The sequence below is a fragment of the Mirounga leonina genome, unplaced genomic scaffold (assembly GCF_011800145.1).
Source record: "Mirounga leonina isolate KUSES-001 unplaced genomic scaffold, KU_Mleo_1.0 Mir_127, whole genome shotgun sequence".
Lineage (NCBI taxonomy): Eukaryota > Metazoa > Chordata > Mammalia > Carnivora > Phocidae > Mirounga > Mirounga leonina.
Window position 1 is genome coordinate 70,568,060 of NW_023270316.1, and position 24,196 is coordinate 70,592,255.

General features: G+C 47.3%; 1 protein-coding gene across 1 annotated transcript in view; it reads right to left on the minus strand.

Annotated features, from left to right (window-relative positions):
* ALOX5AP (arachidonate 5-lipoxygenase activating protein) overlaps window positions 1-24,196 on the minus strand; it is a 46,268-nt gene that overhangs the window by 11,795 nt on the left and 10,277 nt on the right. Inside the window, exons 5-6 of the mRNA XM_035002917.1 lie at window positions 12,884-13,094; window positions 6,157-6,256 (exon numbers count right to left, since the gene is read on the minus strand). Of these exons, the coding sequence (XP_034858808.1) occupies window positions 6,157-6,256; window positions 12,884-13,094 (311 nt within the window). The remainder of the gene's footprint in view (window positions 1-6,156; window positions 6,257-12,883; window positions 13,095-24,196) is intronic.

The window sequence follows — 24,196 nt, forward strand, 5'->3', positions numbered from 1 at the left end:
GGGGGAGGTGCAGGGGAGAGGAGCCCAACTCAGGAAACCTTTGTCAGACGCACAAGTCAGCTCAGCCCCACAGGCTGGGCTGGGGAACAAGGGGTGAGCTTCCAGCACCAGAGAAACCAGGGTCGACTCAGAAAAGCAGGTGCTCAGAAAGGTCCCTTGCTGGTAGTGGGATTGCAGCGTGCGGGGCTCAGTCCGGGCTCCCGTGCAGGGGCTCCCACCTCACTGCAGCCACCATGCTGGTGTCTTACACCCTTCGTCTCCTGTAAGCTCACCGAGGTCCCGAGGGGGCACAGGGGTGGCTGCGTGCATTTTCTATGGCTGCTGGACCGGGTAGCCACCAACTCAGTGGCCTCAAACAAGACAAATCACATGGAGGTCAGAAGTCCAAATGGGTCTCGCTGGGCTACGGTCAAGTGTGTCGGCATCGCTGCAGTCCTGCTGGAGACTGCAGCCAAGAATCCGTTTCCTCGCCTTTCTCAGCTTCTAGAGATCACCTGCATTCCTTGGTTTGTGGCCCCCCGCCAACCTCGAAGGCAGCAATGGCCATTCGAGTCTTCCTGACACCGACTTCTTTGCCTCCTTCTTCCACATTTAAAGAACCCTTGTGATGACATTGGAGTCTACCCAGATAATCCAGAATACTCTCTTGATTTCAAGGTCAGCTGGTTAGCAGCCTTAATTCCTTCTTGCCATGTAACAGAACCTACTCATGGGCTCCTGGGGAAGGGATGTGAATGTGTTTGGGGGCCTTTCATTCGGCCTACTGTAGCTACTCTCATTTTCACATGAGAAACTGAGGTTTGGAGAAGCTGAGTAACCTGTTCAGCATCACCCAGCGACAGTAAGTTCAACTCTAAAACCAGGTCTGTTACCTCTTCGACTAGCAAAATAAACAGCGAGTGTCCTCTTGAGAAGTTCAGAGTCTAGATCAGGACAACCAATATACATGTCCATGGGAAAACAACCTTACAAGACGTGGAAGCCTGAAAGGATGGGAGGGCAAAGCAATAGAGTGGAAGGGGCACGTGACTAGGATTTGGTCCCTGCCCTGACGTTCACCAGCTGTTTGTCAATGGCAAAGCAATCCCTTTGGACTTAGTTTCCCTACCTGAAAAAACTAAGAGACTGATAGCAACTCTGAGAGCCATGTAAACTCTAAGAGTTGATGCTCTAATGAGGTGGTGCTCAAGGCGTGGTCCCTGGATCAGCAGCATCAGAAGCACCTGGGAACTTGCTAGAACTGCAAATGTCAATGCCCATCTCAGACCCACAGAATTAAAACCTCCCAGGGTGGGGGAAACAGCAATCTGTGTTTTAACAAGCCCCGCCAGGTGACTCTGAAGCATGCTCAAGTTAAAAGACCACTGGTCTAATGTAATTCAAACTGCACGGGTAAAAGCAGAGATGCAATTTGCATAATGTATTCAGCCTTTTATCCAAATTCCTTCCTTGGAGTCCTTCCTCGGGATACTTCTTGATCTGGTTCTCATGCTTTCCCTCCTAAATCAGCTATGAACTCTTGTTCAGACCAATAGCGTCTCATGCTCACTGGTACCACTGAGAACTCTGGAATGAGCAGCTCTTGGTCCATCCCCTGCAGAGAACCCAGAGAGGATGGACTGTGTCCCTGGCCACAGGAAACGTCACATCCCTCTGATGATCAAAAGATCCTCTACTGGAGAAGTCAATGAAATTAAAGGTAAGAAAGCAGTGTATCCTATCCCGGGCGATAGGCACAGGGGAGAGAGCAGAGCCCTGCTCACCTTGCCAGGTGCCCAGGGGGTTCACTGTGTCTAGTGGACACAGCAGGAACTCTGAAGGGCAGGAGGTAGAACAAATTTATTGTTTACAGTGAAGTACTTAGCGAATAAACAGGTCCTATATGCAGCTACAGAGCACAAGCATCATATCTATTCTTACGTATCAGAGGCGCAAAACCACAGCCTTGGGACTCAGAAAGTGATCTATTTCCCAGTTCAAGAAAAGTGGGAGCACATCCCTTATTTAATTGAATAATGTTCTACATCTGATGGGACCTAATACCTGATGCTCCAACAGTTTGAAAATTTATTAATACCAAGATCTCCCCTGCCTCCTCCTCATTCTCGTGCTTCTGTGTTTGTTTGTTTTTAGGTACTGGATTCATCTGGGTGGTGCAAAATTTTAAAAAAATTCTTAATTATCTAAGGAATTTGCTCATTAGAGAGAATGGTATAGTAATGTGACACTGAATTAGTCATTCAATCATTCTTCCTATTGTCTCAAGTCACCTTGGTCCCCAGTAAAAATGGTCTGTCTGGAGTTAAATGAAACTCTCCCAATTTTAAGAGAATGGGCTCCTCCTCTGGATTTCCAGAATATACCCAGAGTCCCGTCCCTCGCTCTGGCTCAAGCCAGTCCTTGTCTGCTCCAGGATCTCTGATACGTTCGACCCACAGCTCCATGCAAGATGCCCCTCCTTGACAGAGGGCCACTGCTGGGCTGAATTCAAGTAGCTTTGGTCGGTGATGCGGCTATCTCTTGAGATGGAGCCTAGCGGATGCTCACATGGTCTTTAAAGTCACAAAGCCTCGGGGCGCCTGGGTGGCTCAGTCGTTAAGCATCTGCCTTCGGCTCAGGTCATGATTCCAGGTCCTGGGATCGAGCCCCGCATCAAGCCCCGCATCGGGCTCCCTGCTTGGCAGGAAGCCTGCTTCTCCCTCTCCCACTCCCCCTGCTTGTATTCCCTCTCTTGCTGTGTCTTTCTCTGTCAAATAAATAAATGAAATCTTTAAAAATAAATAAATAAAATAAAGTCACAAAGCCTCGGTCCGACGTCTAGGCAGCTGCTGTGTAAATGTGGGTGCATTTCCTAGCCTCGCTGAGCCTCGGTCTTCCTCATCTATAAGAGGTGAGTGGAGACATTAGTAATTACCACACTGGCTTGTGAAAATAAAATGAGACAAAGCAGTGTCTGACTCATAACAAGCTTTCAATAAATGGTGACTATTACTGTTCCGACGTCTTCCTTCTTACATTTCCCCAGTGGAAATGTCTTTCCTGCTGACAAATTATCATTCTTCCAAATTTTCTTTAGTGGAGAGTTGTGCGCCATTTTTTCTGCAAGACAAAACTGGCAAACCCATCTTGGCTCTCATTTCTTGAGGTCCAATTCCGAGGTGCTTGCCAGATTTGTCGACAATTCATTGTGCTGCGTTCGATTGATGCACTACACTATCAATGTTTTCACGGAGAAAAGGACTCGTGTTTTCCCTTCTGTTTTTCTCCACCTTTGGGAATCAGATAGAGAAGTACTTACATAGAGCTTTATTAGTGAGTTTGGATTAACTTAAGTAAATATCACTAATAATAGTAATAGTATCACTACTAATCAATAGAATCAATGCAGATCTATTACCTTCAAATTATTTACAAGTCCACCCCACTCAGAAGTGAGTCTGAGGTGGATTTTGAGAGGTGCAGGAGAGAAAGGACTTTAGGGTGGCATTTCCCAAAATGTATTCTGTGAAACACTAAACCCTTGATATGCTTTGCAAAAAAAAAAAAAAAATGGGGGCTGTATCTGTAGTTAAAAAAAGACTTCCCTTTCTTGGAGAACCAAGAATCACAATGTTCCTCAGCTCATTAAAAGTTCTCAAAAAGTCTTGCTGTCCAGAACTTCTTCTCTGTAACACGTCTTACCAGCCCATGAACTTGTAATCTATGGAACACATGTCAGAAATTTACACTTGTCCAGGGACCCCTCTCTTCTCGGCAACCTGTGCTTACCTGCACTCCTGGGGAAGAATCTTAGGTCAGTTAATTGAGCTTTTCCTCCAGAAATCAAACTTTGTTCTACCTGTGCTCCTCATCGGGGAACAGAGCTTTGAATTATGTTTTATACACATGAACAGAGAGTCAAGGTCAAGATTCTTTTTGTCTCTCAAACCCTGACTCAGTTCTGCCCTGGTGGGTGATGGGTGATGGGACAGACCATTAACCGAGGCCAAGCTGGAGCTGATGGGCCACACCTCGCTGCAATATCTGTTTATCAACTGCCCCCCAAATCTGGAACCATCTGTATCTGTCAGCAGTCATATTTTATGCTGAAAAATATGCATCAGGCTTTTCAATCCACCAGCATCATTTATCCTGTTATGCTAGTTTTTCTTGATAGCTGTGGTCTGGAAACATTTATGATCTCACACTCCATCAACCAGAAGATTTGATCACGCAACCCTGTGACAGGTATAATACACACTCGGCTTTCCACCTGAGTATTAAACATGAGTACAGCTTGATTTCTTCATTTTTAGACAACAAGATTAAATATATGTTCTTTTCTTTTTGCAAATCCATGGCCCAACCTGTACCTTCTTTGGTGCTTTTGGAGGCCCCTCGACAAGCCACCGCTGGAGAAGAAATTTCGCTGGACCAACACACAACCCCTTGCCTATAGCTTCCTGGCAGATGCAAGCAGACTGGGCGCCTCTGGCTTTTGCCAGCACTTCTATAAGCCACCCATCTATAAACCACCCTAGGCACGCCAAGTGCTTGCTATTAGCTGGGTCAGGGAGGAAGTGGTCTCTGTAACAGAACCACAACAGTGTCTGGGCAACCTTCATCTTACAGAAAATTCTCCTCTCCTCCCCCTGAGCTCCTACCTCTCCACAGCTCCCTCCCCTCTTCATTCTTCTCACTCTCCTTTCATGGAGGTGAAGTGGTAAAGACGCAGGGGCATGGGGAGCTGGGTTGCGCCATCCACACCATGGGGCCCCTCCGGGCAGCAAGAATGCCCCACCCGTCTCCCCTGGCCCCTTCTTCCGTCAGGAACCCCACACAATTGCAGAACTTCCAAACCGCCCTTCCAAATGACGCAGCGCAGCCAGCACCGAAGGGCATTTCTGCAATCTGGGGGCTGGTGCCAAGGGCCAGGTGTGAGCACAGAGCCAGCCCACCTTTGGGGAAAACGGCAGAAACTGAATGGCCTGGCCTGCTCCATTTTGTCTTCATTGCTGGCAAGATGGAAACTTAACTTCATACACTGAAGGCCCAAATGTTAAAAAAAGAAATCTCCCTGTAGGTAGCTCAGCAAAGAATTTCCTTGAGATCCGACTGCGGGAATGACCCTGCCCAGGACTGCTTAGTCTGAGGAAGGGGGGTGAGAGCAGGTGGTGAGGGCCCGGGAGAGGGGGAGGTCTTGGAGGGACTGTGAGCGCTCAGGAGCAGCCTGAAGCCCCAAGCCCAAAAGGCAAAGGGCCCAGACGGGGTGAAGGGACCAGGACATCAGCCTGCAATGATTTCCTTGCGTGTCCATGACTGCCCCTTTGGAAAGATCTGTGGGGGCGATCAGAGTCACCTCTGAGTTAAGACTCAAGGCCAGCTCCTGAGCCAGCTCATAGCTGAAGCCTTTCCTTCTGACAGGCCCCTCGTCACAGGCACAGAGAAACAGGCCACTGCCTGAAACTGCTGTTCAAATACGTTCTGCATAAAGGAAAAAATGGGTGTTTGAATAACATCGATTCAGATTTGCATCCTAAATAGCTCCCATTTCTTTCACTGAACCGTTCAGGTGTTTTCAAGCAGCCTTTTTATTCAAAAGTAAAGAATGGGGGGGGGAGCAATTGCACAGTTCCCCCATTCTTACTGTTCTTGTTCTGGTTGCTCAAGGAGACCGGGCATTCTGAAAGGTCCTGCCACACCTCCAGATGTCCACGGAGCGGGACACGAGGGGCAGTGAGCTGAAGGCTGCCGCCATCACGGCCCACCTGTTGTTTCCAAAGCCAGCCAATGAATCGTGGCTGGTTTTCATGGTAGTACCTCTGGACTAATTCCCCAGGAAACTGGTAACACTGTGACCACAGGACTGGCTCAGAGTTTCTGGAGCAAGGGGGAGTGTGGTGATCGCACATCTCCCCTCACCCCAGCCCCCAATATCCCCAATTCCTTTCTGGAAACACTAGCACTTATTACGATGATGAGGGGTGTCCACAAAGCCACCCCCACTCCCACCCCCCAGGAGAGGTTCAACCTTCCCTGGGAGCTCTGCCTCCCCCTGCACTCTGAAGGTTGGCCCAGACAGACATGTAGCCTTGAGAGTGGTCTTCACTCTGATAGGGAGGCCCCTGTGCCCGAGGCCGCACTCTGTTAGTTTGCAGTATCAGGGTTTGGACTCACTTGGCAGTGTAGACCCGCTCAAAGGCAAGTGTTCCCATCCTCTGGAAGCTCCGCCCATTCTGTGTCTTGCTTTCATGCTCCACCTTGTGGGCAAAGAAACCTGGCAGAGAGAAAGGTTTGGATCTGGTTTATAACGGGCACGTTCTTGAGCCTGGTTTCTCATTATTTTACTAGAATGTTCAATGTTCCCTCTATGTGCCCTCCAAACAGCCCTAAACGTCTTCCATCAAATGTCATTTACCAAAAACTCATTCAGCAGCTATCTCTACAAATCACTGCATTTGGTGATAGTGAAGCAAGATCTTTACGGTGAGCAAGACACAGCCCCCACTTTCGAGGTTCTTACAGTCGAAGGAAATAAACACACAATTAGGGCAGAAATTGCACTCTGGTGATTCATGCTAAGATGAAACTGACTGAGAACATTGAGGATCCAAGAGGCAACTTAATTCAGTGTTGGGATCACGGAGTGATCCTTAAAGGAAGCGACATCTAGGATAAGATTTGCCAAACAAGTGGGAATTAGCCAAAGAGATGGAGGAGGCAACAGAGGAGATCACCCCACTTGAGTGGAATGGAATACACAAAGGTGCAGAGGCGAGAACTGTCTTTGGTTTGCTATGTCCAGCTTATGATGGGGGAAATCGGGAGCAGGGAGTGGAAACTGGCAGAATTACGAATGAGGCCAAAGAGGTAGATGGTGAATTGTTCTTTCAGACATTTTTCTTTGTAACTTGCCATATGCCAGACACTTAGCTTGCATCTGAGAGCAAAACACACAGAGAACCTTGGCTTGAGGAGCTTATGTTCCAGTAAGGGTGGAAGCGGAGATAGATCATACACAGTGTTTCACAGTGAACAAAACACTTAAATTAAAATTATACTGTGTGCCGAGCCATGGACAGAAGAGAAGGCAGAGCAGGGTGAGGAGCCATGTGACATGCTCATAGGGTGGACGGAGTGAGAAAGCAGTAAGTGAGCCCAGACCTGAAGAAGAGGATAGTTGAGAGGTGCCTACTGGATTTAGCAGTGTGACTATGACCTTGATGAGAGCCATGTTAAGAAAATCAGAACTTATTCCCATCTCACGAGCAACAAGGAGTTCCTGACAGGTGTAAGCTGAGGAATGGTGTTAAGCAGAGAGCCATTCTGTCTTCTGCATGGTGAGTGTCTAGAGGGGTCAGGCCCACGACAGGGGGAAGATAGGAGGGAGCCAACTAGGGGGTTGGCTGTGGGGTGTGAGGGGTGCTGAGGAGCCAGAATCCCGAGGGTTTGTTTATAGATTGGGGCAGGGAGGGGTAGGAATGAAGGTCTCTCTCCCCTCCCCCCGTTATATCAGGGGTCTTATGGGATTCCTTTTCATCAGCTTCATATTAACTTCCTCAAAAAAATGTCAAATGGATGCCTTATCAACCATGTATATGAAGAAAACCCTGCCCTGGTTTTCTTTTGGGCAAAAGTACAGCCCTACCCTAGCAACGTGCCTGTCTGGAGCATAGCTAAGGGCCACTGGTCTGAAGGGGGCATCGGCCAGCTCCAGGCGCTCCAGCAGACACCTGACATCTAGTCCCTTACTGGGTCTTGCGCTGACGCTGCGAAGTGGGCAGTGCTGTTCCCACTTTGTAGACAAGGATGCAGTGCCTCGGGGAGGTCGGATAGCTCACTCCACTGGGGAGCAGTGCAGCTGGGGATTCAAATCCAGGGGGGCAGATGAGGACGGTTTTTTTCTCATTACTGTCACATCGAAGCTCACCGCAGGGATTCCATCAGCCACAGGGGATGTAAGTACACATCGGTCTGTTCTGAATGTCTCTTCTTACCACAAAATACAGTAGAAAATTCTGACCATTGCCTTTCCGGAACCCACCGGGACGGCCCTTGCCTCTGAACATGTCACAGAGACGGTATTAAGAAAGTCAGAGGTTATTTCTGCAACCAGCCGCACCACTTGGCTGTACTTCTCTGCATCTGCCTTTCTTCTTCCTCTCCTTGCTCAGAGAAACCAACCCCTTCCTCTTTTCCAAGGACTGCCCTCTACCTGTGACCTTAAGTCCATTCCTGCTACCCCTTCAGCCCTTTGTTTCATCCGTGTTCTCCCCATTTCCTGAACCTTCCCTCTCTTTCTTCCTCCGTCTCTTGACCCTAGAAACAGATCCGGATCTTTCCCACCCATCAAACAAAACAAAAGCAAGCCTGCCTCAATCCACTAGGCTCTACCTCTCCCTACTGCTTACCTAAGCTTGAAAGAATTTGGCTTCCTTTGTCCACTCCTCACCACCCACTCACACCCTGCCCCCACGTTATCCTCCACGGCGTCACAGAAACTTCTCGTGCAGAGACCATGAACACACTTATCTTGGCCAACTGCTGACGGTAGGCCAAACCAGAGAGAGAGCGAGAGCCAGAGCCAGAGACACGAAGAGAAAAGGCTGCAGGTCATCCCTGACCTGAGCACCTACCACACGCTGGGCCCTGATGGCTACTTGCCCCCCGGTATGCTACGCAGTGCCTCCAACAAGTACATATGGAAGCTACCATAGCTCCGTTTCTCAGTTAAGGGAACAGAGTCAGAGAAGCCAACTAACTTCCTCAGGATCACGTGAAAAGATCTGGAGATTTTAGTTAAGCACAAAGTTAAGAGGCTCCAGCAGCAAGATACAAGTGTTCAAAGAATCACACGCCCATGATTATCTTCATAGAATTGATGTCTGGATCCCAGATGCATCTATCATCTGCATCTTAGACAGCACAGGGCAAGATGGGTGGGAGGGGGTGACCCAACGACAAGGGACCCTGGAAACCAACCACCTGAGAAGCGATACATTGAAGGCAGGATGGTACAGCTGACTCTGTAAACCTAGAAGCAATAAGCATAATCCAGGCTTTTCCAGAGAATAGAAACAGGACCAGTGGATGGAGGTTATAGGGCAGTAGAACTTCTTGAGGAGTGTGCGTTTGAATAAATGTATCTGAGGCAACATACATAGCATAAGCGTCTACTCTTTGGAATGGGTTTGGATCCCAGGGTCACCACAACTGGCTCTAGGACTTTCAACCAATGGTCTAGCCTCTCCAAGCCCCACATGGCTTCTCTGTAAAATGGGAATAATACTAGTGTATATTCCACAGGCTGCAAGGATCCAGTGAGGTATTATTCCCAACACAAAGCACTGTGCTTGACACAAAGCCAACTCTCAAGACACCTAATGATGGGAAGGGCAAGCTTGGTAGGTCGTGAGCTCTTTAGCACAGGAGGGTTCAGGTAGGAGCTGCTGAGAATGGTGTAAATAAGATTTCTGCTATGGGGCACTTCATGAGTCCTGTTTCTAAAGCCCGTCTAACCCTAGGTTGGGTTGTTAGGTCTTCCAATATGGTGCCCATGAGATTCATTAGGAGTGTGTGTGTGTTGCAGTGGGAGTACCAGGGATGACACGGCAAGATAAGGGCTCACTACCAGCTCTACATCCCTCCTCATCGCTGTTCTCACAAACTCTTGTGTCCGCAGGGTCATCATGTCTCCCCCTTCTTGGCTTCACGGTAAGAAGAGAGTGGAGGAGAGAGGATGATGCCAATTCCCACAACCCTTCCCTACTACCAGAGGGCTGTGGGAACAGCACTCCTGCTGGAGGACATCTTTTCTCTGCTGTTGCCATTCAGGCTTCCATGCACGAGGCTCAGTGCCCTACCCCTCAGCTCACCCTCTCCTCTCAATCTCATTAGTTTGGCTTCCTATGGAAATCACTTTCCCCAAATCTATGTTTTTTCAGGTTTGCTGCATGTCAACGCTGCCGGCACCTTGGCAGAAGAAGCTGGAGGCTCTCTGGATGCTATTCATAGGAAATGCATCTATCTATACTCCCTGGGAAACCAGGCTTTGGTGGTTCTGGCCCAGCTTTCTTGGAATGATGTATTTTAAACTCGTTCTGTGCTTCCAAATCTGTGTTTTGCTGGATCAAGCTGGAAGAGGGCCACAGGTTCAAAGATCTTGATGACTAAAAATGTGTAAGAGTCAGAGGAGGAAGTTCCCCCAGGCGGACTGGGCTCTGGCCTCTTCCAAGAAATGAGGTCCACACAGTGTACAGAAAGCACGGACCCCAGATACCATCATGGACACAGGTGGACCAGACCTCTTTGTCTTGGGACAAAGACAAAGTGTGCGGTGCCTGGCAACAACATGTAAATACTCCTTAACACTAACAGGAAGGGCTCGAAATGGCATTTTGCGGGGCAGGAGGAGAGAGGCACAGTTTTTGCATATTTTCTGAACTTTGTAAGGAAGATCTATGGTTGCAACGTTGCAGTTAATTAGAATTGCAAAGAGAGGCTCTGGACATGCACTTGAACCTTTGTGTTTACCTGAAAACTCATGGTGCAAGCAAGTACAGATGTTCTCTGCCAAGTTATTGGAATTTTTCTTGTTCCCAGACATGGGCACCGTTCACAGTTACAAGTAAAAGGCCTCACGCAGTGGTCTCAGCATCACAGTCACATGGCAGTCTGAGGTCTCTGCCTCAGAGAGGAATGTGGCTGGGCTGCTTCTGTGGCTTCGAAAGAGCAACCGGTTGTCCCTTCCCCAAGCAAAGGGGCACCAGAGCTGTACAAAGTCACTCTTCCCCCCATGTTGCCCTTGCAGCTCACAGCGGGGAGGGGAGGGCAGAGGACAGGATGTGGCCACCATGGAGGGTCTGCCCAGCCTGAAAAAGCCTCCAGTCTCCCAAAACGGGAGCTCCACTCAGGTCCATACTCATATCTCCCCACCAGGAAACCTCCATCCTACTCATCAGTTGGTGGACCTCTATTAGTGAGGCCACTGCGTTCTGTCCCTATCTATCTGAAATGGCCTGTCCAAAGTCAAGGCCCTTAGACTGTGGTTGTTAAGACTCAGACATTTGGCTAGCTATAATCTCTCCTTCCATACTGTACCAAGGAAGAAGACTTACTCTCACTGCCAAAAACAATTAGGAACCTCCTGGTCCCTCCTCAAGTCTGATCAGGGTTTGTTCTGCCACTAGAGAAAAAGCCCAGGACCCACTCAACAGACCAAGGGCGGGTTCCGCATCTCGGGAGAGATGAAGAGACTCTGTACTCACAACAGGAGACCCAGCAGCCTCCCCCAAGTCAGCTTTGAACTGAGAGGGAGCAGCTCAGGGTGAGCACCAACCTTCCAGCTAGTTTAGCCCCTTCCCCACAGGCGGGTGACGGGGAGCTGGCTCCCCAGTCCACTGAGATCATCAGCTACATTGATGCTCATAAGAGGAAGGGCCGGAGGGGAGACTCTACACCGAGCTGAAAGAGCCCTGTCCACCCACCCACCCGTGGAAAACTGCCCCCAAAGACACCAGAAGGGTCTTTGAAGGCTTCCTGTTGACCATGCCTGGCCATTTTTCTATCTTTTCCTTTCCTGGGGGCCCACACCATAGCGATATCCCCATAAAGCCAGCACAGCAGGTCCCAGCAGGTGTAGGCAGGTTGAATAAATGAATCCCTGGCTGATGTGCAAGATCAAGGGAGCTCATGGTCCCTGCACGAAATAGCAATGGCTTGAGGAATGGCAGCCTAAACGATCCCTTTGTTCCCTCTCTGAGCCGCAACTTGATGGTGTGGATTTAGTATGAAAATGTTTGGGTCAAAAAGCGATCAACTGCTGTTCCATATAGGAAACATACTCGGAGGATGCAAAGTCGGGCCCCTCTTGGGTGGGAAGGTCTCCCGGAAGCCCCACTCTGGGCTCAGGTGAAGCCTCAGCTTCTGTCCACATTCAAGCTGGGGGGAAATAACAGGATATCCCAAACTGGTTAAATACTCAAACTTCCCAAGTATGACGGTGTGGGGACATGCAGTAATGACCATTAGGTTACAGCAGCTGCCCTTAGTAATTACTCTCCTTTTTCCTCTATCTTAATAAACTACAAAACACAAAGCCACTGGAAATATGTGTAAAAAGAGTCGGTGGCAGTCCTGACTCAGAACTCTAAAGAGAAAATTCTACACGGTCTTACCTTTTTCAGGTCTGGGTTCCTTACTTGGTTTTTTTAAGTGCTAGCAAGGTTAATGGAAATGCAAACCCCACACAAGAAAAATGCTTCCTCTCTCTCTTTATGTAAATATATAATGCATAGGAAAAATGCTTCAAATTTATACATTGCTAGGGGGAAAATGAAAGTATTACAAAGAACCTGTTTCTCCACAAGGGGAAAAAAAAAAAAAAGAGCAACACAGAGATCAAATAATGATAAGGGGATTTCTCCCTCCCACCTCCCAAATTGACGTGTTTTTTAGCCGACAGGTGACAGATAATCTCAATTGCACTGAAGTCAGCCCAGCCGCACTTACTAAAGCCTAGTGCCTGAGTAAACATGTACTTCACTTTCCCTTTCCAGGCTTCTTGCGTCCCACCCGGTCTCAGGCCACAGTAATTAATAGTTAAAATGCTGACTGCAGACACTTCAGTCAGGGTTTGGATCAAGCCTCTAGGTTGCTGCCCTGGCTCTGAAAACATGGTTAGTCACCCCCATCAAAGTGAAAGGAATCCCAGGAGAAGGAAAACCCCGACTGTAGGCACAAATGCACACACCCATACATTCAAGGAAAAGAAACAAATAACAAAATAAGGCAAAAGTGAGCCAAAGTGCACACAGACGCAGAGACCGGTGTAAGCCTGACTTGCCAACACCTGGCAAACAAAATCCACCCTTGGCCCCCCCTCCGAGTGAGGACCTTCCCTTACCGTTCTGGACCACACTGATGAGGGTGACAATGGCCAGCAGGACAATGTTGCCCACGGCTTCTTGATCCATGTTTGCTTCCGGCTCCCTGGGGAGGACTGTTCTAGTCTGGTGGCGGGCGCCCAGGCCTGGACCGTGCAGAAAGGGGAAGTGAGAGCCCGCACTCCGTCTTTCATCATTAGAATTTCCGAAGGTCCCAGCACAGTTACACACTTACTTCTCCTTTCTCTCTCTCTCTCTTTTTTTTTTTCACTAGCCACCAAAGCACCCTGGCTCGTGTGACCTGCCAAGAGAAGCAGAGCTGGGGAGAGGAGCAGGAAGGGAAGAAAAAAAGGAAACTTGGGTTTTATTTATAGAGCACCCAAAAGATCTGGGTTTTGAGTGCTGCCTTTCTTTTCTTGAATTCCCAGGGGGGAAAAAAATGGAATACTTCACACACGGCAGGGTCCTGAGTGGTAGCCACATAATGAGGGCTGGATGAGGGAATGAATGAATGAATGAATGAATGAATGAATGAATGAATGAGGAGGCGGGACAAGCTGACATCTCCATTTCTACAGGGGAGAAAAAGGGCAACAAGAGAAGTAAAACTAAACCAAAGAATTTAGATAAGGAGCAGAAATGAGGATACGGGTGACCCATAAGGAAAACTTCCAAACGGGCAGCATTATTAAACACCGCTGGCTCCTCCGAGGTCATTGTTGAGACACCTTCCTGGAACCTTCTCAACGTAATAATAAGAGTAGAGAGAAGGGGTAAGAGTGAACCTGCTGGGTGAGGTAGGTGGTCACCTGTCATTTTACAGGACAGCTTTCTCCTTGTAAATGGCAGTCTCTCAAGAAGCCACACAGAAAATGCAGGATTCCTGCAATCTTCAGCCCAGACTCAACAACTATTCGGCAGTGATCAAGAGGAGCTTTTATCAAAACCTCACTTTGAAAGAGAACATGAGCCACTATACTTGGTGGCTGCAGGGAACTGCATCTTCGTGTGGGAGAGGCCACCTTGAATGTCCTCTGTTCAACAGAGAGAGACAGAGGTCCATGGAGGCAATGTCCAGAGCTTGGACATGTGGAGGCCTATGGCAAGGGCAGGCCAGACAAGGTCTTGACCCTCCGGAGAACTCTCTCAGTGCCTGGGGCACTCTGCCAAGCGTGATGTCACAAGATCGGTTAGGTGCTCAGCACCAGCAAGATTTGCATATTCACCTTAATGAGGCCCTATTTCTATGGGAGGTCTAGTAAGTTTCAGAGGCTGCTTAGGGCCCAGGAGATAAGGAGTCTGACCCTGGTGAAGAGGTAGCCTTTCTAAAACTTATCATAACTAAGGACAATGCATCAGAAGTGAAGGCCAGTCCCTTCGAAAAGTACTCCAGTTGCAAACAATAGACACTTAGCTCAAACTAGCTTGGGCAAAAAGGGAAATTGATTGGGTCAAAAAATCCAAGGAACTGAATAACCGAAAGTGGAAAAGAGCAGAGATGTCTGTGGTTGGGCCTTGGAGGCCCAGCGTTCTCTCTCTCAAATAGAGTTCTCTGTCTCTCACTCTCTTTCTCTTTCTCTCTCAACTTTCTCTCGGTTTGTCAGCTTTGTTCTCTCTGCAGACCACTTTTCTCCACAGCGTAAAGGACCGACTTTTCTCATCTAAATTCTTAGAACGATCTCATGGGCCCTGGCTAGTCACATATCATTCCTAGGACCACCAGATGGCAGGAAAATGAAAGAACCTGGTAGTTTCCATAATTGTCATGTGGTTGAAGGAGAGCGTTCCCTAAAGAAAGATTGGGCGTTGGGGGGTGTGGGGTGAAGGGATGCCGGGTATATCTACCATCACACTGTGATTGTCCACTACTTAAAATTCCAGGTTGAAACACCCAGTTATTAAAGACGTTTCTCTATCACACGGCCTGATGGCTCTAAGGCTCAGCCTGACCTCCTTCTTGCTTGGGTATTTGTGTTTATGGCAGGTAAGTGGCTGCGACCACTGGCAGGCACATAAAAAAGAGCACAACAAAATCCAACGATGCTTGGGGAATCATCCCAGCCTGGGTTCCTGGAACACGGGAACTCAGGAAGGGGCAGCCTCTCTTCTTGCTTCCCAAGCCTCCAGGGACCCCACAAAATGGGGTTAGGGTGGGGGTGGGGTGTGGTGGGCCTGGGGTGGAGGTGGGGGTGGGTAATGCCCAGCCATTTCCACTTTAGGAGGTGGGAGGGCCCTGGTAAGAGGTTTAGTCACTGCGCCCCCCTCCGTGGGCGCCCCCCACGTCCGAGCTCCCTGGAGTCACCCCGCCAGGCTGGAGAGCACGTGCCGATGGAGCGAGTCCACTTCACCCGGGAAGAGCGTTTTAATAGTCAGCCGCGATGGCCATTAAATTACAGCGCGCACATTAAGATTCTGGCTGCCGCCGCAGAGGAACACTTATCAGAGGTGAAGCCTCTGGAAATGCCATTCATCTCAATAGAGAGCTGCTGAGACAGAACAAAAAGACGAGGGGCGCCAGGGGAGCGGGGGAGGGGAGCGTGGCGGCCCGGCTCTCTGTCCCCCTTCCTAACAAGATGGTCTCCTGCCCTGCAGACAGTCCGACAGGGCCCAGGCCAGGCCGGACCAGGCACAGGACCCGCAGCCCTGAGCAGCTTGCATCTTTGCTCCTCAACACAGCCCTCCGGGGACAGGTTACTCCTCCCATGGCCCAAAGGATAAAACTGGGGTGCAGAGGGGTTAAACCACACGTCCAAGGACACACATGTAGTAAGGAGCAGAACCAGGATTCAAAGCCAGGCTTCTCCTAGCTTCAAAGTCTGGGTCCTTAACCTTTCTGAATGCTGGTCCTAGAGCTTCTGGAATCGTTTTCAGAGCTCAGGACTCCCTGGTCCTTCCGCATTGGCGCTAGTTCGATGAGCCATGGCCCCGGGCCCCTAAAGAGAGATTTAAAAAAAAAAAAAGGAAAGGAAAACAGATACATGTCACAGGAAATAACAGATTCTCCAGACCCCTCACCGTTAGCAAAGGTGGTTTAACAAGAACTATCCCCCGGCTCCGAGCTGTGAGCCCACCCCACGGCTCCCAGACCCCTGCTCTCGCACCTCGCCGATCATGCCTATGCTGCACTTACAGCGTGTGACAGGCTAGTTAGACAAATGTGCTGGGAGTCGGGCAGGATAATTAGCACATTCATTAATTAGATGACTGCTAGTGGTTTGACTGTGAAGGACAACCATTTGTCAACAGAGATCAGGACAGCTGGGGCCAAGCGGCCACTCGGGGGGGTGGGGGGCAGCAATCCAGAGAAGGCAGTGGCACTGACCGGCTGCTATAAAAAACATGGGAGCTGCTCATACACTTAGCGGCAGCAGGCTCCGTCACCATGGCAACATTGGGCCACTCCGTCTGGCTGTCAAGCGGCAACATGCACATATCCTTCATCTCACCTCGGGTGCATGTTGCCATTTCGTGACATCTCTTCCCTTCGCTTTCCACGCAGCCTCGCCCTCCGTGTCCGTTAGCACGAGGCTTTCCCCGGGCTGTACATAAACGGTGGGAGTGAGGGAGAAAGCGCAGAATTCTCCGGGCTGGGGCGTCAGCACTAGCTGGGACATAGAGATAGAGCTCGGGTCCACAGGCACAAACTGTCCATGGGTGCAAAGCAGTTCCTTTCATTTCCGTTGACCTAAAAACTATTCAGACCAACGTCGATATCTGAAAGACGAGCAATATGAACAAAGACCAGGCCATGGTCTGTTCTAGATATCACACATCCATAGTCTCCAAGAGAACCAAATCAGCCTGGTGAGAAGGTCAAGTCTCCTTCTCCAGCCGTGGTCCAATGGTCTTTCTTTACACGAATCGCCCATTTGGTCCTGAACTGAACTGAATGAACTAGAGATGAGCCTTCATGCCATGACATAGACGAGGAAACTGACGGATAGTGAATTTGCTGTAACCTCAATGCTACTGATTAAATTCCACACATGCTCCGGGCACGGAGCTCGGTGCTTCACAAAACAAAATGACATTTACAGATATGACCTCCATCCCCTAGACTCTTGAGCTCTAAGCTGCTAATATCAGTGTAAGGACACAAAGGCAAGCAGAAGTCCACAGACCCTCACACTGACTGCACGAACCCAAGATGGCATCCAGAAAGCATCTTCCTTCCCATATCACAAACACACAAAATACAGGGCATTGTTAGGAGTTTGTGGAGAAATTAAGCAAGTATCCTGGAAGTGCAGCAAACATCATGCCATGTATCGTGTACAAAAACAAAGCTTACGTGTGGGTTCCTTTCCCCGACTCTCAGCTTAATCTGTCTTACAGCCTCTCTAAGGAAAGGAGGTCAGTAGTGGGCATGACCAGACGTGGGAGCTTTCCGTTCTAATAGAATTAAACATTGTGAGGTTCCTATATGCTCAGTTAATTTTTGACAGAGTAATTCAATGAGGAAAGGAAAGTATTTCAAATGAAGGATGCTAGAAAAACTGGGTATTCATATGGGGAAGAAATGAACATTGACCCTCCCCTCAAATCACACAAATATAACTAGAAATGGGTCTTCAACTTAACATAAAAAAGAAAACTATAAAGCTTCTAGAAGGAAAAAATAAAAGAAAGTCTTTGTGACCATATGGAGGGCAAAGTGGGTTTTTTACATTTTTTTATTTGAGTATAGTTGACACACAACATTACATTAGCTTCAGGTGTACAACGTGGTGATTCAACATCCCTATATGTTACGCTGGGCTCACCACAAGTGTAGCTGCCATCTGTCACCAGACAATGCTATTACAATGTCATTGACTACATTCCCTAGGCTGTAAAAATTGTGTTTTTGTTTTAAGACACAAGAAGTGTGAGCTGTGTAAAGAAAAAAATCAGTAAATTAGACTTAATTAAAATTTAAAACATCTGTCCTTCAAAAGACACCATTAAGAAAATAAAAGGGCAAGCCACAGACAGGGAGAAGATATTTGTAATATATCCACTTGATGAAGGACTTACATCCAGAATATATAAAGAACTTATTCCCAGTCAATGATAAGAAGATGAACAATCCCCATTTTAAAAATGAGTAAATGACTTGAACAGACATTTCACAGAAAAAGGTCTACAAATGGCCAATAAGTGCATGAAAAGATGCTCAGCGTCATTAGTCATCGGGGACATGCAAAGTAAAAGACCCCATCATAAAGCTCCAAGGGTGGTTAGCAAGGACATGGAGCAAATGGGACTCTAATCCATCGCTGGTCAGAGCATAAAGTGGTAAATGTAAAAGTGGTAAAATTTAAATAAAAACACTTTGGAAAAAGTTGGGTAGTTTCTTAAAAAGCTAAATGCACATTTGCCCTAGGACCTAGCAATACCACTCTTGGGTATTGTTCCAAAAGAAAAGAAAACACATGTCTCGTAGCAGTCAGCGTTTTACCAGAGAAGCAGAACAGCTAGGAGATTATATATACAATCCATATACATATATGAATGTGTTACAGAGATCTGAGCTTACACAAGTGTGGGAGGTGGCGAAATCGTCTATGTGAATGTATTTGTTTTCTAGGGTTGCTGTAAAGAAACTTAAAACAATAGCAGTTTATTGTGACACAGTTCTGGAGAGTAGAAGTCCAAAATCAAGGTGTCGGCAGGGCCATGCTGCTTCTGAAACCCATTAGGGGAAGATCCCTCCTTGTTCGTCCCAGCTTCTGGTGGTCACCAAAGTCCTTGGCGTCCCTTAGCCCGCAGCTGTAGCAGCCCACCCCATGGTGCTCATGCTTTATGTCTCTGTCTTCACATGGTCATCTTCTCGGAGGGACAACAGTCATATTGAATCAGGAGCCCACCCTACTCTGGTATGATCGTTCTTAATTAATTATATTTGCAATGACCCTATTTCCAGGTCATATTCTGAGGTACGGGAGGTTAGGACTTGGACAGGTCTTTTGGAGGAGAGCTCAGCCCTTGACAGTATGGCCGCTGTTCTCCGTTGCTGGTGCTGAAGCCTAAAATCCAAAAGGGCAAGCCGTCAGGCAAAGAGGGTCGGGTAAAGAGGGACATGAAGCAGGGGAATCAAGAACTGAACCGACACTAAAATCTGTGAGGAAACCATGAAGACAAGCTGGAACCCATGTCTGTCACACACGGACTTTAAGCCCAAACCGCAATGACCAGGGCTTTCTGCAGGAGAATCTGGTCCCCTCGTCACAGTCCAGAGAAGCTGAAGGAGTTCCCCGCAGAAGCTGAAGAACTGAGGGCCCCAGCCAACTGCCCTAAGTCAACCAGTTGAGCCAGCAGATAAACAAGAATGTGTGTGCCAGAGAGCCATGTGGCCCGCCTCATCTGCTGAAGCATAAAAGATGGCTACCGCTTCACTCCCACCTTCTGACCCCATGTAAAACGTCTCCTGGAGTCCACACTAACCCAAACTATGCAGGGAAATGACTTGAGGAAAACATGGCTCCAGCTTAGGTAAACTGACACAGTACAAACCTATCTACCACATTACAAACCTGTCTACCCCTCGTCACCTTGACATCCATGTACACCCCTTTAACCAAACTGAAGTTAACGTCCAAGAAAGACAATGGTAAAATCATGCTTTCATATAACATAATGAAACTTGCTCTCATAAAATAGAAAATGCACTAACTCTTTCCCCTAAAAGAGGATATAAATCTCTCTTCATCTTTGGGTGATACTGTGGGTTTGATTCCAGATCACCACAATAAAGCCAATATCTCAATAAAGTGACTCAAATGAATTTTTTGGTTCCCTAGTGCAAATAAAAGTTATGTTTACACTATACTGTAGTCTATTAAATAGCATTATGTCTTTAAAAAATGTATATACCTTAATTAAAAAATACCTTATTGCTAAAAAAATGCTAACCATCATCTGAGCTTGCAATGAATTGTAATCTTTTTGCTGGTGGAGAGTGTTGCCTCTCTTGATGGCTGCTGACTGATTAGGGTGGCGGTTGATGAACATTGGAGTGGCTATGGCAATTTCTTAAAATAAAGCAAGACTGAAGTTTACCTCATTGATTGACTCTTCCTTTCATGAACTATTTCTCCAAAGTGTGTGATGCCATTTGATAGCATTCCACCCATAGTAGAACTTCTTTCAAAACTGGGGTCAATCCTCTCAAACCCTGCTGCTGCTTTATCAGCTAAGTTGATGTCATATTCTAAATCCTTTGTGGTCATTGCAACAATCTTTACAGCATCTTCACCAGGAGCAGATTCCATCTCAAGAAACCACTTTCTTTGCTCATCCACAAGAAGCAGCTCCTCAACCGTTCAAGTTGGATCATGAGATTGCAGCAATGCGGTCCCACCTTCAGGCCCCACTTCTAATTCCAGTTCTCTTGCTGTTTCCACCACCTCTGCAGTGACTGTCCCCACTGATGTCCTGAACCCCTCCAAGTCCTCCGTGAGGGTGGGAACGAACTTCTTCCAAACTCCTGTGAATGTGGAGATTTTGACCTCTTCCCATGAGTCACGATTGTTCTTAATAGCATCTAGAATGGAGAATCCTTTCCAGGTGTTCAGTTGACTTTGCCCAGATCCATCATAGGAATCATTCCCTCTGGCTGCTATAGGCTTACAAAATGTATTTCTTGAGATTTGTAAGTCAGAATTACTACTTGATCCATGAGCTGCAGAATGGATGTTATGTTAGCACACATGAAAACAGCATTAGTCTCAAAAAAATTTAATCTCCTTGTAATCTTCATCAGAGCTCTTGGGTGACCAACTGAGTTGTCATTGAACAGAAATTTTGGAAGGAATCTTTTTTTCTGACCAGAAGATCTTAACAGTGGGCTTCCAATATTCAGTAAGCCATGTTGTAAACAGATGTGCTGTCATCCAGGCTTTGTTGTTCCATTTATAGAGCACAGAGAGAGTAGTTTTAGCATAATTCTTAAAGGCCCTAGGATTTTTGGAATGGTCAGTGAGCATTGTTATCAGCTTCAAGTCACCAGCTGCATTAGCCTCTAACAAGAGAGTCAGCTTGTCCTTTGAAGCTTTGAAGCCAGGTATTGACTTCTCCTCTCTTGCTATGAAAATCCTCGATGGCATCTTCTTCCAGTAGAAGGCTGTCTTGTCTACACTGAAAACCTGCTGTCGAGTGTAGCCACCTTCATTGCTATCGTAGCTGGACCTTCTGGAGAACTTGCTGCAGCTTCTCCACCAGCCCTCGCTGCTTCACCTTTTGCTTTCTGTTGTGGAGCTTACTTCTGTCCTTCAACCTCGTGAACCAACCTCTGCCAGCTTCAGACTTTCCTTCTGCAGCCTCCTCACCTCTCTCAGCCCTCACAGAATTACAGAGCGCTAGCTAGGGCCTTGCTCTGGATTAGGCTTCGGCTTAAGGGAATGCTGGGGCTGGTTTGCTCTTCTCTCCAGACCACTCGAACTTTCTCCACCTCAGCAGTAAGGCTGTTTCTCTTTCTTATCATTCATGTGTTCACTGGAGCAGCACTTTCAATTTCCCTCAATAACTTTTTCTTCTGTTCACAACTTGGCTACCTGTTTGGTACAAGAGACCTAGCTTTGGGCCTATCTAGGCTTTCAACATGCCTTCCTCACTAAGCTTAATCACTTCCAGCCTATGATTTAAAGTGAGAGATGCGCAACTCTCCCTTTCACTTGAACACTTAGAAGCCACTGTAGGGTTATTCATTAGCCTAATCTCAATATTGTTGTGTCTCAGGCAAAAGGGAGGCCTGAGGAGAGGGAGGGAGATGGGGGAATGGCTGGTTGGTGGTACAGGCAGAACACACACACCATTTATTGATTAATTTCACCATCTTATATTGCCATGGTTTCTGGCACCCCAGGGGCACCTAGGTGGCTCAGTCAGTTACACGTCTGCCTTCGGCTCAGGTCATGATCTCAGGGTCCTAGGATCGAGTCCTGTGTCAGGCTCCCTGCTCAGTGGGGAGTCTGCTTGTCTCTCTCCCTTTGCCCCTCTCCCTGCTCCCTCTCTCTGTCTCTGTCTCTCTCAAATAAATAAATAAAATCCTTAAAAAATAAAAAGGAAAAATGGCATCGATAGACTTCCTCAATGCAGGGTTGCCACAAAGCTTCAACTTGTGAAAAATGCAGTATCTGCAAAGTGCAATTAAATAAGACATGCCTATAGTCTTTCCGCTGGGTGCATTACTGCCCTGAATAGCGATTTGGATGAATGGGGAATGGATATGGGGTAGGAAACTATTTCAGCCCTCTTTACAGGGGATATTGGGAACATCTTCCCAGAGGAGGTGGTATCTAAGATAAAACCTGAAGGATGAATAGAAATTAGCTTATCAGAGACTTGAGGAAAGAGCAAATGATGTGTTCAAAGATCCCAAGCAAGGGAAAGGTCACAATGCAGTTGAAGAACTGAAACAATTTGCATTTACTGGAAGGTAGATTGAGGAGATGGTATGAGAGGAGTCTGGGAAACACACCACAAAGGGCCTTGCCAGTGCTGTCGAGAGTTTCAAAATGATCCCAGGAACAAAGAGAAGCCACTCTAGGACTTTAAGAGGACTTGTCTCAAAACAAGACTTGCATTTGAGATCACCTGACTAAGGTGGAGAACAGATTAGAGGGGCCAGCAGTTGGGAGATCATTCCAGAAGTCTATGGAGTAAAGATGGTGAATTAGACTGGTGTGATGGCAATGGCCTTGGGCGGAAGTTGGTGGATTTGAGGGCTGTTTATTGAATAGTAACTACAAGGTTTAGCAAGGGATGGGGGATAAGGAAGAGGAGTCAAGAATGATTTGAGGCACCTGGGCAGCTCAGTTGGTTAAGCGTCCTACTCTTGATTTTGGTTCAGGTCATGATCTCAGGGTCCTGGGATTGAGCCTCCCTCCCCCACCATGAGATTCTCTCTCTCCCTCTCCTTCTGCCCCTTCCCCCACCCACTCGTGCTCTCTCTCTCTCAAAAAATAAAAAATAAATAAAAAAGAATGATTCTCAGATTTCTGACACCCTTCCAAATGAATGTTGTGTAATTCCCTGAGAAGTTCCTCTCGAGACTCTCACTATCATTATTCTTAGAGCACTCTACAGGGATGGTGTGGTCCAGAGCTGAAGTTCCCAGTGCCTGGTTGACTTTGGCTACTGTTGAGTGAATGTTTGCTAAGCACCATAGCTTCCAATCACTTGGTGAAAATCCTAGGATGTGGCAAATTTAGCCTTGCTGCAGATGTGTGTGTATTAAAAATGAATGCCCATCTTCTGTGGTCTTGGATAGGAAAGGAGTAGAGGGAGGTATGTACAGCTAGGAGAAGGGAGGCATGAGGAATAGATTCAACGAAGGGTCCATGAACCCTGTGCATTGATGGAGAATGGAATTACAAGCTTCATTTCCCCCCAAGTACATGGCCCCAGGGGGTTCCCAGCTCCAGATTAGGGGTGCAGCATCCACACGGAATCACAATCCCTACAATCACAGAGCCCACAGAGAAGTGGCAGGAGAAATTAGGAAGGTGGCCAGGCTCCCAGGAGGATGCCCTCAGGCTGCAGACAGCCCAGTCCCCTAGCAAGGAGCAGGGAGAGGAGGGGAAAGCTCCTGTGGTGGTTGTTCTGTCTGATTTTATCGACAGAAATTATGCAACAAGCAAGGAAATAGAATACTCAGATTAAATGACTGGGCATTTAAAGATTCAGAAGTTAAACTTCTTCCCCTAGCAAAATTAGCCTGACCACAATAACAGAATATATATAGCATTAGAGTGGTTTTGTTCCTGTTTTCCTTTTGAATAAACCAGCTGAAAACATTATTGTTTGTGGTGTTAAATGGATTTCATAACCAATACAGGATGTGGCTAAATTCGTATTACTGTGATAATTTTCATTGAATTTCCTGACTCTTACATGCTTAATTGTCAACTTTTAACACTGCATTAAACATTAGTTTCCAATGTTATTAATATGAAATGTTCACATTCCCTTAAGACTGTGATTATATTTTGCTTATCATTCCTGAATGTTGTATTAAGTCTATTTAAAATATATCCCAAGAGACCCTTATATGTTTACAGCATTAGAAGAAAAACAGATGTTCTCACATACCCCGAGAGAGGTTACAATTTACATTGTATATGCAGGTTGCTGAGAACCACTTAGAGATTTTTTTTTTAGTTAGCCAGAGGGTTTAAGGTTTAAGTAATCCATAGCCTCCGATAGCGTGTAATACTATAAAATTCAAAACAAATGCCAATCACATTTTCCAAATGCAAGCACACATTTGAAGAGGATCCTTGGAAAGGACGGAAACAAAGCATTTGAAGCAGAGCCTTCTCAGGCTGTCTTTGGATCACATGCACGGCCAT